The sequence below is a fragment of the Capricornis sumatraensis genome, chromosome 3, assembly GCF_032405125.1.
Source record: "Capricornis sumatraensis isolate serow.1 chromosome 3, serow.2, whole genome shotgun sequence".
Taxonomy (NCBI): domain Eukaryota; kingdom Metazoa; phylum Chordata; class Mammalia; order Artiodactyla; family Bovidae; genus Capricornis; species Capricornis sumatraensis.
Window position 1 is genome coordinate 137,815,820 of NC_091071.1, and position 13,164 is coordinate 137,828,983.

The window sequence follows — 13,164 nt, forward strand, 5'->3', positions numbered from 1 at the left end:
TTGTTGGAAGAGAGTATTTGCTATGACCAGTGAGCTCTCTTGTCAAAACTCTGTTACCCTTTGACCTGCTTCATTTAGTACTGCAAGGCCAAATTTGCCTGTTACTCCAGGTATCTCTTGACTTCCTACTTTGCATTCTAGTCCCCTATAATGAAAAGGACATCTTTTTTTGGTGTCAGTTCTAGTGGGTCTTGTAGGTTTTCATAGAACTGTTCAACTTCAGCATCTTCGGCATTACTCATTGGGGCATAGTCTTGGATTATTGTGATATTGATTGCTTTGCCTTGGAAATGAACAGAGATCATTCTGTCGTTTTTGAGACTGCACCCAAGAACTGCATTTTGGACTCTTACTATGAGGGCTACTCCGTTTCTTCTAATGGATTCCTGCCCACAGTAGTAGATATAATGGTCATCTGAGTTAAATTCACCCATTCCAGTCCATTTTAGTTCACCGATTCCCAAAATGTCCATGTTCACTCTGGCCAATTCCTGTTTTACCACTTCCAATTTCCCTGATTCATGGGCCTAACATTGCAGGTTCCTATGCAATATTGTTTGTTTCAGCTTCAGAATTTACTTCCATTACCAATCACATCAACAAATGGGCGTTGTTTTTTCTTTGATTCTGTCTCCTCATTCTTTCTGTCCACTCTTCTCCAGTAGTGTATTGGGCACTTACTGGCCTGGGGAATTCATCTTTCAGTATCCTATCTTTTTGCCTTTTCATACTGTTCATGAGGTTCTCAAGGCAAGAGTACCTAAGTATTGGTTTGCCATTCCCTTCTCCAGTGGACCACATTTTGTCAGAACTCTCAACTATGAACCGTCCATCTTTGGTGGCCCTACCCAGCATGGCTCATATTTTCATTGACTTAGAGTGGTCCATGTGATCAGCTTGATAGCATTACAAATATCTTTTTTTTTGTAATGGCTCTCCAGGTTTCAGTTCAGGGGAGTTTATTACGCATCAGTTGAAAAGTCCTATCTCATGCCCATAAACAGACATACACAATCTAGTTGCCTCCAAAAACAAATAATGTGCCATTTTCACTATTTTTTAAATCTAATTTTATTTTTTGTTTGTACCAAATGGTTTGTGGGCTCTTAGTCCCCTTACCGAGGATTGAACCCATGCCCTCTGTCATCTAAGTGTCAAGTTGTAACCCCTGAACCAACAAGGAATTCCCAGTAATCTTTTTTTTTTAATCTATTTGTATGGTTAATAGGAAAAGAATGTTTAAATCATTTATTAGAGAGACCATGCCCTCTGTGACATGTGCTGGTGGGCCTTGACTCATGGTGTCAGCATCTTGCTGTGTGATACGGGTTGCTATTTGCCTTTTAGTTCCCAGCATCCTTTCCTTTTTTCTGTATTTTCCTATCTACATGTTCCTATCTGCTGACCTTTTTTGATGAAAAGAATTGCTACCACACTGAAGAGACACCAACCACTCTTCTTACTTTCACACACTCACCCACGTCGAGGTGTGACCCTGCAATGGAAAAGTGTCAAGTGAATAAAACTGGAGCAGAAATCAAGTCCAGAAGACTTAGGAACTTAATTTCTCTGGACTTCAATTTCCTTATTGGCTATATAAATCACAGAACTATCTCTTTTCAGATCTAGAATGGGCCTTGGGTATAGCTTATCCAATATACCTCCTGAGTTAACCAGGAAACCTTGGACTCTGAGACGCAACCCTCCTGAAGCACTGATTTCCTCACACCTGCTCTCTCATCACTGTATGTTTGAAGGACATTTCTATTTTGTAATGTCAAATGCACTCAACAAGTGTCATAGTATAATTGGCATCTAGGCAACCATGATGCAATTTATGCATCCTGTTAATATTATTAACATACTATTAATATTGCTTAACTGGCAGAGCCTTTTTTTTTTTTCCTATTTATCTCTTTTTAAGCCCTTAAAAATGTTAACCATTTGCAATGGATTTTCATCATCAAAGTAAAATATTAATATTTACCAATTTAGGGCTTCCTGGTAGTCAGATGGTAAATAATCTGCCTGCAATACAGGGGACCTGGGTTAGATCCCTTTGTCAGGGAGATCCCCTGGAGAAGGGAATTGCTACCCACTCTAGCATTCTTGCCTGGAGAATTCCATGGACAGAGGAGCCTGGCGGGCTACCGTCCATGGGATCACAAAGAGTCAGACATGACTGAGCAACTAACAGATACACCAATTTAGGTGTATTTGAATAACATTTTCCCTCTTTATATTTATCCTGTCATCCTAAGTGTCAGTAGCATTAGAAAGAGAATGTGTTCTCTTTCTTCAAATGAGATGTTTCTGTGACTGATAATTCAATAGCACAGAAGTAATACCTTAGAGCAAAGGGAAACTGAACCTCTGCAAAACCAGCCTTTACCCCCATTTCTACAGAACCAGTTTATCATGTTAATTTCAGTTCCTTTCTCCTTCCTACCACCCCACCTTTCCTCTAGGCTCACCTCTGCGGCTTTGTTAACCACATGTTATTCTAGACGCAGTGTGAAGATACTCCGAAGACTCTGTGAGCATAAAACCCTGGTTTTCTCATTGGTTTGCCTGCAGTGCCATTGGTGGGCGTCTGCTGATCATCCTCTTTTCCTCGCTTTACCTCATGTTTGTCTCTGTCAGTCATTCTGGAAGCCAGTACGATGTCTAGTATGAACTTCATACACATCTGTATAAATGCCCAACTGAAAAATCTCATCTTTGATTTCTCATGCATGTCAAGACATCTTAAATTAAAAGTAGATCATTCAAACCTTCGATGGGCTAAAGTCGAGATTCTTGGTGGTGGGTTTTTTCTGGAACAAATCACAGCAGTTGCTAAAACTTCCTTTTTGCTTGTCCTTCCTCAAGGAAGAAATATAAGCATAGTTTTCGGTTTCTTTCGGACACTCCGCATTTGCTTTGTATGTGGAGTTGTTGCTAAGTTCTGTGTCTCCTAGTTGCTCACTCTGTTTTTGCCTGTGGCCACTGAGTCCCTCTTTACCTTCTTCACATTGCTCTCCCAGCTCTCCATGCTTGGGGCCTCCCAGTCCTTACAAAAAGCCTTCTTGGCACCTTAACTGGGACCCCCAGAGCTTTCCAGGTGTCAGTGGCCCTGGAATCAAGTAACACCAGTATTTATGACAAGCTGTCCCTCTGATTTTGCTCAGGAAAATCATTAACCATTCTTAAATAAATCCCGGCTCCTACTCACCATACAGTTTTGAACTTGTGTCTTTGTGATATTTGACACTGGGGATCACATTTCAAACCACTGTTTTTTTTTCTCTGCCCACTGCATCATCATACGGATGATTCTTCTGGATCTTGGTTTCAGTCTCTGTAAATGCCTATCTTTCTGAGACATCTTTCAAAACTCTCTAAACAGAATTTCATATATAACACATCATCCGGCATTTAAGCTGATTTCTTTCCAAGCAAATCATCTATCAAAACAGGGGGAATAAAATCCCCCCAGGGGTGTGTGTGCATATCATTTATACTGAGGAGACAGCAACTTGTGTTTATATAGATAACACCTTCAGTCTGGGTTGGCCTTTGTATCTTGTATGATTAATTGATGTACCAAGCTGAGCCTTTTAACTAGTTGCTGCCTCTTTCAAAATTCCTTTACCCAGACATGCTTAGATGACCCTTCTCTGGCTTCCTGTAATTATATTTATAAGGGTTGTTGTTGTTCAGTCACTCAGTCATGTCTGATTCCTTGGGATCCCGTGGTCTGCAGCAAACCAGGTTCCCCTGTCCTTTACCATCTCCCAGAGTTTGCTCAAACTCTTGTCCATTGGGTCAGTGATGCCATCCAACCATCTAATCCTCTGTCATCAGCTTCTCCTCCTGTCTTCAATATTTCTCAACATCAGAATCTTTCTTTTCCAATGAGTCGACTCTTCGCATCAGGTGGCCAAAGTATTAGAGCTTCAGTTTCTGCATCAGTCCTAATGATGCAGAATATTCAGGGCTGATTTCCTTTAGGATTAATTGGTTTGATCTCCTTGCAGTCCAAGGGACTCTCAAGAGTCTTCTCCAGCACCACAGTTCAAAGGCATTATTGTATTTATAAGGCACATTAGACAATCACCTCTAATTCTTTGAATTTTGCATTTATCATCTTCACAGTGGTGATTGCTTAAGAACTGGAAGATACACCCTCTTCATATACAACTAGGAACTCCAGTGCTAGTTCACTCTAAGCCTGGGAGAGCATGATGAATCTAGCCATCTTCTTAAGGGAAAGAACAGTGAATGAGTGTGTAAATTTTTTCCTGAATGTCCCATAAGCCCTGAATATAGAAGGACAGTGATCCAAAAAGCATTGAGCTTCCCTGATGTGGCAATATTCTGTCCTGTAAGGACAGAGTTACTGGCAGCTACACACCTGATCAGGAATTCTACTCTTTTGAGGGATGCTGCTTGTTTGTGGCTGTCTCTTTGGCTTCCATTACGCTTCTGTGCATCTGGCCAATTAGCATGGGACTTGACCCAGTCTACGCTGTGTTTGTACATTGGTATCAGTTCTCCAATAAGGCATACATACCGCCCCTAACTCTTCACTGAGACCCACTTTTCTGTATACTAAAGTGTTTGTTTTTTTTTTTTTGTCCACACATCCCCATCTTTAAAAGATATGCTTAGAGCGAGCACCATGATTATTCATCTTAATGATTATCCACCTCTTGTAAAGGTTGATGCATAGTGGGGCCTCCAATATTTAACTGAATAGAGAAACAAAGCAGTTGTATAAACACTTTATGCTTTAAAGTACTTAGTATTTCTTATTTTATTTAGCTCTTCAGCCAGTGCATTTTAAACTATGATATCAAGGCATGATATTGTCCTTGAGCTGAATTGAGGGCCTTTGCATCTGAAATTTAATGAGTCTTATCTCAATTAGTTGAAAATCACCAATGAGCGGTACTTCTTTTGCACTTTTGAAATTCCTTTTCACCTCAACTTTTTTTTCTTAAAAGCTTAAATTTCTTTCATAAGGCTATACCTGTTTTTGCACAGAATTATGTTTTACTATTTTCATTTACATAGTATTCCAAGCAAATTCACTTGACTACTGGGAGTTGAGCTTTTCAAGCAGATAAGGCAACGTTACTCACAAGAGCAAGTGCTGTACCCTTCTTTCCCTCATGTGTGTCTATGTGGGGAGGAGGCTGATTCCTGCTGCTGCTGCGAAGTCGCTTCAGTCGTGTCCGACTCTGTGCGACCCCATAGACGGCAGCCCACCAGGCTCCACCATTCCTGCGATTCTCCAGGCAAGAACACTGGAGTGGGTTGCCATTTCCTTATGGCAAAACCAATACAGTATTGTAAAGTAAAATAAAGTAAAAATAAAAATTTTTTTTAAATTTTTTTAAAAAAGTGAAAGTGAAGTCACTGAGTTTTGTCCGACTCTCAGCGACCCCATGGACTGCAGCCTACCAGGCTCCTTCATCCGTGGGATTTTCCAGGCAAGAGTACTGGAGTGGGGTGCCATTGCCTTCTCTGACATGTATTTACCATACAAATTTTATAATGAAGTAAATTCTTAATCATAACATACATATTAATCAACAATTACCCCAATCATCAATTTACCTCTCAATATTCTAGTTTAAATGATATAGTTATTGCTTCCATATTATGAGTATTAATGTCCAAAATACCTAAAAACCACTGTTTCTTTTAAGTAGTCTCTCATTTTCTGAGCCTATTAACTCATCCTTAAAATGAAAAGGTTGAACTAAATGAAGGGTTGAACTAAATTATCTCTAAGAGAGATTCTAGCATTTGAAGACTGAGATGTCAACATGCTTTAAAAGGGTGAGTATTGTATGTTTCAGTTAATGTGCATATCATATGAAGCAACGTTTTCTCTTATTCTTATGTTTACAGATTTACCAATTAGAATTCACATTAATTACCCCATTACCTAGAAGTTCTTCAAGCGTTTTAACTGCAACACACAGACTCCATATATAAGTTTTGTACCTTTATTGTTCCAAACACTTCATCTTTAATGTGGCCACCTCCAAACTCCTTTCTCAGAGTTGCTCTTGTTGCTGCACACATTTTTTGACGAACATGAGAATGTAAAAATTATTTGTCAGACAGTGGTGTGTCTCATACATGCCCTATTCGACTTCGGCTTTCCATCAGCTCTGTGATGCAGTGTTATCACCAGGTGTTAAATGAAGAACCTATGTCACAGGGCAGTCCAGTGTCACAGAGCCAGGAGAGGTGAAGTTCAGTTTGTTTGATTCCAAAGCCCGGGTCCTCTCCACTGTCTTCACACTGTAGTTTTTTAGAGTCTAATCTTTACTAAACTCCTTCAAGCAGATGTTATATTTTAAACTCTGCACCACTCCCCCCGCCCCCCGCCACCCCACCACAGGAGTTTACATAAAACTGAATATAGTTGACTCTCCCTCATTTTAGCTTGGCTTACAAGGTCTGCCTTCTACCCTATTATATACATTCAAAAAGTGTGTTAGTTGCTTAGTCATGTCTGATTCTTTGTGACCCCATGGACTGTAGCCTGCCAGTCTCCTCTATCCATGGAATTCTCCAGGCAAGAATACTGGAGTGGATAGCCATTCCCTTTTTTCAGGGAATTTTCCCGACCCAGTGATTGAACCCATGTCTCCTACATTGCAGGCAGATTCTTTACCATCTGCTGCCGCTGCTGCTGCTGCTAAGTCGCTTCAGTCGTGTCCGACTCTGTGCGACCCCATAGATGGCAGCCCACTGAGCTCCCCCATCCCTGGGATTCGCCAGGCAAGAACACTGGAGTGGGTTGCCATTTCCTTCTCCAATGGAGGAAACTGAAAAGTGAAAGTGAAGTCGCTCAGTCGTGTCTGACTCTTCGCGACCCCATGGACTGCAGCCCACCAGGCTCCTCCATCCATGGGATTTTCCAGGCAAGAGTACAGGAGTGGGGTGCCATCGCCTTCTCCGTTACCATCTGAGCCACCAGCAAAGCTCCATATGCATCCAAGGATTTGCTCAAATCATCTTCAGTGCTTCTGATTACTTGCATACTCTTATACTCTGGAATGTGTCTTCCCTTGTTTTTAAACTGTAACTCTCTCTCTTCCAGACAATCACCTTTGAATGGGGTTGAGAATTTAAAAATTAAATTTTAAATTGCCAAGTGAAAGATTGTTTAAAACTCTGTCACTTTCCTATTTAAAAATATTCATTGGAGACAGCAAAGGAGAAATTAGGTGACTTAACAGGAGGTGTTTAGTTGTGGGATACTGAAAAGTGGAGAACAAAGCTTATTCCTGTAGAGTTGACAGTGAATTTAAGAAAGACCTAGTTGTTTTAAAGTTTGTTTGTTATCTTTCCAAATAGTTGGTACAAAATTGAACTATCTTCTGCGAGCCATGCTACAGTACCGTGGCATATTGATTGATCATAGAAATCCAAATACGTTATTATAAAATATGTTTTAAATAATTTATTATTTTTGTTATTAAAACAGCAAATATTAAGACAGGAAGACTAAACAACAACAACAAAAGAGATCAGTCATGTATTTTAAGTTGAAGGAAAACTATATGGTGTAGCTTAAGGAAAATATATTTATTACCCAAGAAGAATCATGTTTTTCTTTTTCCCTTCTTCCCACTCTCTTCTTTTCACCAGCATAAATACACATTCTGTATATGTGTGTGTGTACATATATATATATATATAGGTATGGGTCTTAGCTGAAAATCTGTGTAACTGAAATTGTCAGTCACTGAAATATTCATCTCTGTGCCTCTAAATCAATTTATTTTGTGACCTTGGTGTCATGTACTGTGCATGCATGCATGCTAAGTTGCTTCAGTTGTGTCCCACTCTTTGCAACTCATGGACTGTAGCCCTGCCAGGCTCCTCTGTCCATGGGATTCTGCAGGAAAGAATACTGGAGTGGGTTGCAACGCCCTCCTCCAGGGGATCTTCCCGAACTAGGGATCGAACCCGAGACACACATCTCCTGTGTTGGTGGGTTCTTTACCAAGAGGGCCACCTGGAAAGCCCGTCATGTACTAGTTAGACACATTTTTTTTTTAAATTTTTGTTTGCTTGTTTTCTAATTTGAGATCATTGATGTACTAGTTTGGGTTAAATGCTTAGAAACAAACCAGAGTTTCACGAAATTAGCTCCATTCTCTTCTTAATTTTAAAGATAATGGATTACTTCTGAGGATATTACATTTAGACTAACTTGTTCACTTGGCATTAATGGTAATTCAGGGGCATAACCTGAGAGGCTTAGTCTTCAGATCAACTGACAGAGAGAAAAGCATCCTGGTGTGAAACTGGGACTCTGTTGTCTAAATGTTATGGAAGTTTCTCTTTTTCTTCTTTTTTTTTATGGTTTTGTTTTTGGTTAGTTTCTTGCAGAGAATAATTGCCAACCGTAGAACTGTTAGTGTGTCACTGCTTAAGAAATGTTTCATACAATTGATTGTACATGCAAAGCAGAATCAGACTCACAGACAACAAAGCAAACCTATGGTAACCCCAGGGGAAAGGGAAGAGGGGAGCCACCAGTTAGGGGCGCATGACTGACCAATTCATGCAGAACTCTATATTAAATAGGTAAACAGCAAGGATATACTGCACAGAACAGAGACTTATACCCATTGACTTATAATAACCTGTAATAGAAGAGAATCTGCAAAAATGCTGAGTCACTCTGCTCTCCACCTAAAACTCACACAGTGTTGTAAATCAACTATACTTGAAAAAATGTTTAAGATGGAGGTAGAGAATAATGTAGTGAAGTATACCTATTAGCAAAAAATAAATAATGGAACATGAACTTGAACTTTATTATACCTTTTGGCATAGTGTTTCATCCTCAGTAGCACATTGATTTCTTATTATAAAATAAGTTTTGTTTGTTTTTTTTTTTAAAGCAAATTCTAAGTGAATAAGGGTGAAAGGTGTTAGAAATTCTATGTTTTGTACACAAAATAAGGATATTTTATAGCACATAGAAAAATCAGATTTGTAAATACCTTCAAAATGGATTGACTTTTTATAACTGTACCATATAGAATGAAGTATGAAAAATGTTATTTTAAACAGTGATAGCTTGAATTACTTTCAGAATATTGATAAACAGAGAATTGCATTTCTACTATTTTTTCCCAGAGGCACACAAATATAAAATTTTTATAAGAGCAATTTTTAAGTCACAGATTTTTGGAGAGTTTCCTATATAGTGGTCAATTGTGTATGAAACAAATTATTTTTAGCCTAATTGCAGGCAGAGTAGTTAGGCCACTCACTCTGTTAAGGTTGAATTTCATTTGAATTTTCTAATAGTATGATTTGTTTTCAGAATTTAATAACTGACTCAAATATTTAATAGTGGAAGCTTTCATTAAATTTAAAAGAAATCAGGATATATTTTTAGAAGAGCTAACTTATTTTCCTTATCAGTTTTATCTACTTTAGAAGAAAAGAAAGAGAATGAAGCCCATCTCTTTGTGGACTTAAATAGACATTAATGCTATAACCCCAGCAAATAATTTATTTCAGTATAGATCATCATTCAGAAGAGCTGAGAAGCACCAAATGGCAGTAATAGCTATATTTCCAGCTCTCCTGAATAGCAAATTGCACTGACTCTGTGAAACTCTTCACTTGTCTGCTGGATAATCATTCTTTTTAAGACTCAAATATAGTTTTCTAGACCAGTTTTCAATTGCACATTGTCTACTTTTGCATTGCCTAACCGTTTTCTGTTGAGTACAATGACTTATTTTGAAATGCGAGTGGGGCAAGCTAAGAGTTGAAAGATTTTGTTTCCATGTGTCATCCTAGAAATAGATGACAGGAAGATCATTAAATGGATTAATTTACAGGCATCCTTAGCATAGAATGTTTTTACATTAAAGCCCGTTATAAGCCTTTTAAATTAAATTGCATTGTACCATGCTTTCTGCTCCCCCCACCCTTTCACCTCTTATTTTGTCCTGTAGGCACTCCACTGCTGGTGAGGAGAAGCAGTGACCCAGCGCCAAGCCCACCTGCTGATGCCCAGTCAAGCGCTTCACACCCCGGTGGTCAGAGTCTGAAACCTGTGATTCCAGTAGGTATACTGTTGTTTGCATGTCTAGTAAAAGATCAAAGCGCCTTATACATAAACTAACTGGGACATTACAGTCTTAAGTAAGCGGATAATTAGAGACCTTTTAATAGGATATGTAATATTACTTATAAGATTAATAATAACTAATATGAGCTATTGCTAGTATACAGTTATAGTGAGAGCTATTATTTATAGAGCACCAATTGTGTGCCTAGGACTGTTTAAAGGGCTTTACATTGTCATCTACGCTTCCACCTCAAAGTACCAACTTGCTTTTGTCTCCATTTTACTGATGATATAACTGAAGCAGGAGGAGGTCTACTGATTTATCAAAGGTCACAGCTAGTAAGTGGCCAAGTCAAGACTTTAACCCAGGTGGTTGGCTGCAGAACCCGTGCCCTTAACTAGTGCACCGTACAGTTGGATCCCTCATCCTCTTGCTCCATGATGCTCCGAGAGAGAGTTTATCTGTCTGTGGTGTGTTCATGCAGTGCTGTGTGAAGTCATATAATGGTGAGTGGTTTCACACTGCTGGTGTCATAGACATGTGGTACCAATACCCAGTTTCTACATCTCAACATTCAAACGAAGGCAAAGTAAAATTAGATACGGAAGTGCTTACACCTAATAAAGCTTACAACTGCTTTACTTCTAACTGAGAAGTGAAGTGGAGAATAGTTTACTAAGAGACCATGTCCTCTTTCCATATGAAACTGTGGAATTTTTCTGCTAAATCCCAATCTTCTTTGAAGAGTTGTAATTGTGGTTCATCCTCTGAAATCACCTAAGGGTTAGGTTTTCGATGACGGCTGTATATCATTGCAATAGGTGATCTTCAATAATGGCACCCTCTTTTAAAATTTTTCTGAAAGTGAATCTCTTCTCCATTTTAAGTCTCACTGTGTATGATGCCTTCAGAAAAAAAGGCAGTGTTTTTGGTATTTAGAGATGCTGAATGAACTAAATGGATTCTCCCAGGGTGAAATAAAATATTCTTAGTAAGAAACTGGTAATGTGTAGGATGGCTTCCCTGGTGGCTCAGTGGGAAAGAATCGAATCCGCCTGCCAGTGCAGGAGATGTGGGTTTGATCCCTGGGTTGGGAAGATCCCTGGAGAAGAAAATGGCAACCCACTCCAGTATTCTTGCCTGGGGAGTGTCATGGACAGAGAAGCCTGATGTTCATGGGGTTGCAGAGTCGGACTTCACTTAGCAACTAAACAACAATAGTATGTATGAGAAGGAAATGGCAACCCACTCCAGTGTTCTTGCCTGGAGAATCCCAGGGACAGAGGAGCCTGGTGGGCTGCCGTCTATGGGGTCGCACAGAGTCGGACACGACTGAAGCGACTTAGCAGCAGCGGCAGCAGCAGGAGTCACCATACTAACTCATGGGGTAATTAAATAGGTTTACAGCAATATTTTGCATGTTTCTTTTTGTAAGCCTGGAAGTGTCCTGAAAGTATTTTAGAGGTAATATTTTCTCACTTTCCATCCTTATAAGGAAACATATTTAATAGAACATTATTTTAATAAAAATCAGGTGTAAATGTTCTGCTCTAATGATGAGTATAAACAGAACCAGTATGTGGTGTGGCATTTGTATGTGTGCTTAATGCCCACTGATTGAGCCCACGTTAAGCCTAAATATATTGGACTGGAGGAAGAGAAGAACCATAAAAAAGAGAGAATTACATAAAAGAGAAAAACAATAATTTACTGCTTATTTTTATGATGTTAATATACCCCCAAAGTAAAGTGTGATCTGTGTTACCATGATTTACATGCAGAAACCCCACCAATATTAGGTCCATGTTTCTATCACTTACGCTCTGTGTTGAGATCAACTGAAAGTACAACAGTAAAGCTTTCCCTAGACAAAATGAGGGCTACTATCTTTCTGCTACATTCTATATCCTTAACAAAATATGATACCACTGTGTTCCAAGCTGGGGTAATCGGAGAGGACTGTTCAGGACTGGTTTCCTTTATGATTGACTGGTTTGCTTTCCCTGCAGTCCAAGGGACTCTCAAGAGTCTTCTTCAACACCACAGTTAAAAACTATCAATGCTTCAGCGCTCAGTTTTCTTTATGGTCCAACTCTCACATCCATACATGACCACTGGAAAAACCATAGCTTTGACTAGACGGACCTTTGTTGGCAAAGTAATGTCTCTGCTTCTTAATATGCTGTCTAGGTTTGTCTTGGCTTTTCTTCCAAGGAGCAAGTGTCTTTTAATTTCAAGGCTGTAGTCACCATCTGCAGTGATTTTGGAACCCAAGAAAATAAAGTCACCAGGTGTCTAAAAAAGACATTTATGTGTTTTTGTTTTTACCAGGAAGAAAAATGCATTTGTATGTGTGAAAGTGCACACACTTTGTGTATTATAGCTATCTCCCTTTATCTCTGTACATCCTAACTCACATGCTAGTTACATCTGCTTGTCCAGTATCATAACCACTGGCCACATGTGGATACTGATCACTAGAAATGTATTTCAAGTGTGACATACACACTGGATGTCAAAGATTGAAATATGAAAAAAGTAATATAAAAAATGTTATTGATAATTTTTTATTGACTCCACATCAAAATGATACTAGGTTTGGTAAATTCAGTTGAATAAAGTATATTTAAATGGTGTTCACCTGTTTCTTTGTACTTTACAAAAAGACACAGCTACTGAAAAATTAAAAATTACATCCATGGTTCACATTGTATTCCTATTGGACAGAGCAGCTCAGCCCTAAGTAAAATTGGATATAGCGCTAATGAAATGGTTTGAGACCCTTGAGAGAAAGTTCTTTGAGTTGCACATCATCTCTGGGGTAACAGTATGATTAGGTTTGCCTGGGGCAGTCTGAGTTCATGTGGCATATTTATTAATAGTGTCCTTGCTAACTCTCAGAGGTGTCCATGTATGGATGATAAATTATGTGGCACCCTACACATAGCCCTGTAGTCACTTGTAGTGTTTGCTCAGTGACCAGAGGAGCAGTCTTCGAAGGAAACCATGGGAACATAACAACCACAACTCTTACATGGGAGCACACTGCCCAGAG

The 13,164-nt window shown here is 39.2% G+C and overlaps 1 protein-coding gene across 4 annotated transcripts in view; it reads left to right on the top strand.

The window, feature by feature from the left end:
* PARD3B (par-3 family cell polarity regulator beta) overlaps window positions 1-13,164 on the top strand; it is a 1,140,922-nt gene that overhangs the window by 519,728 nt on the left and 608,030 nt on the right. For all 4 annotated transcript variants that reach the window (XM_068967371.1, XM_068967374.1, XM_068967373.1 and 1 more), the window contains exon 4: window positions 9,993-10,102. In XM_068967371.1, the coding sequence (XP_068823472.1) occupies window positions 9,993-10,102 (110 nt within the window). The remainder of the gene's footprint in view (window positions 1-9,992; window positions 10,103-13,164) is intronic.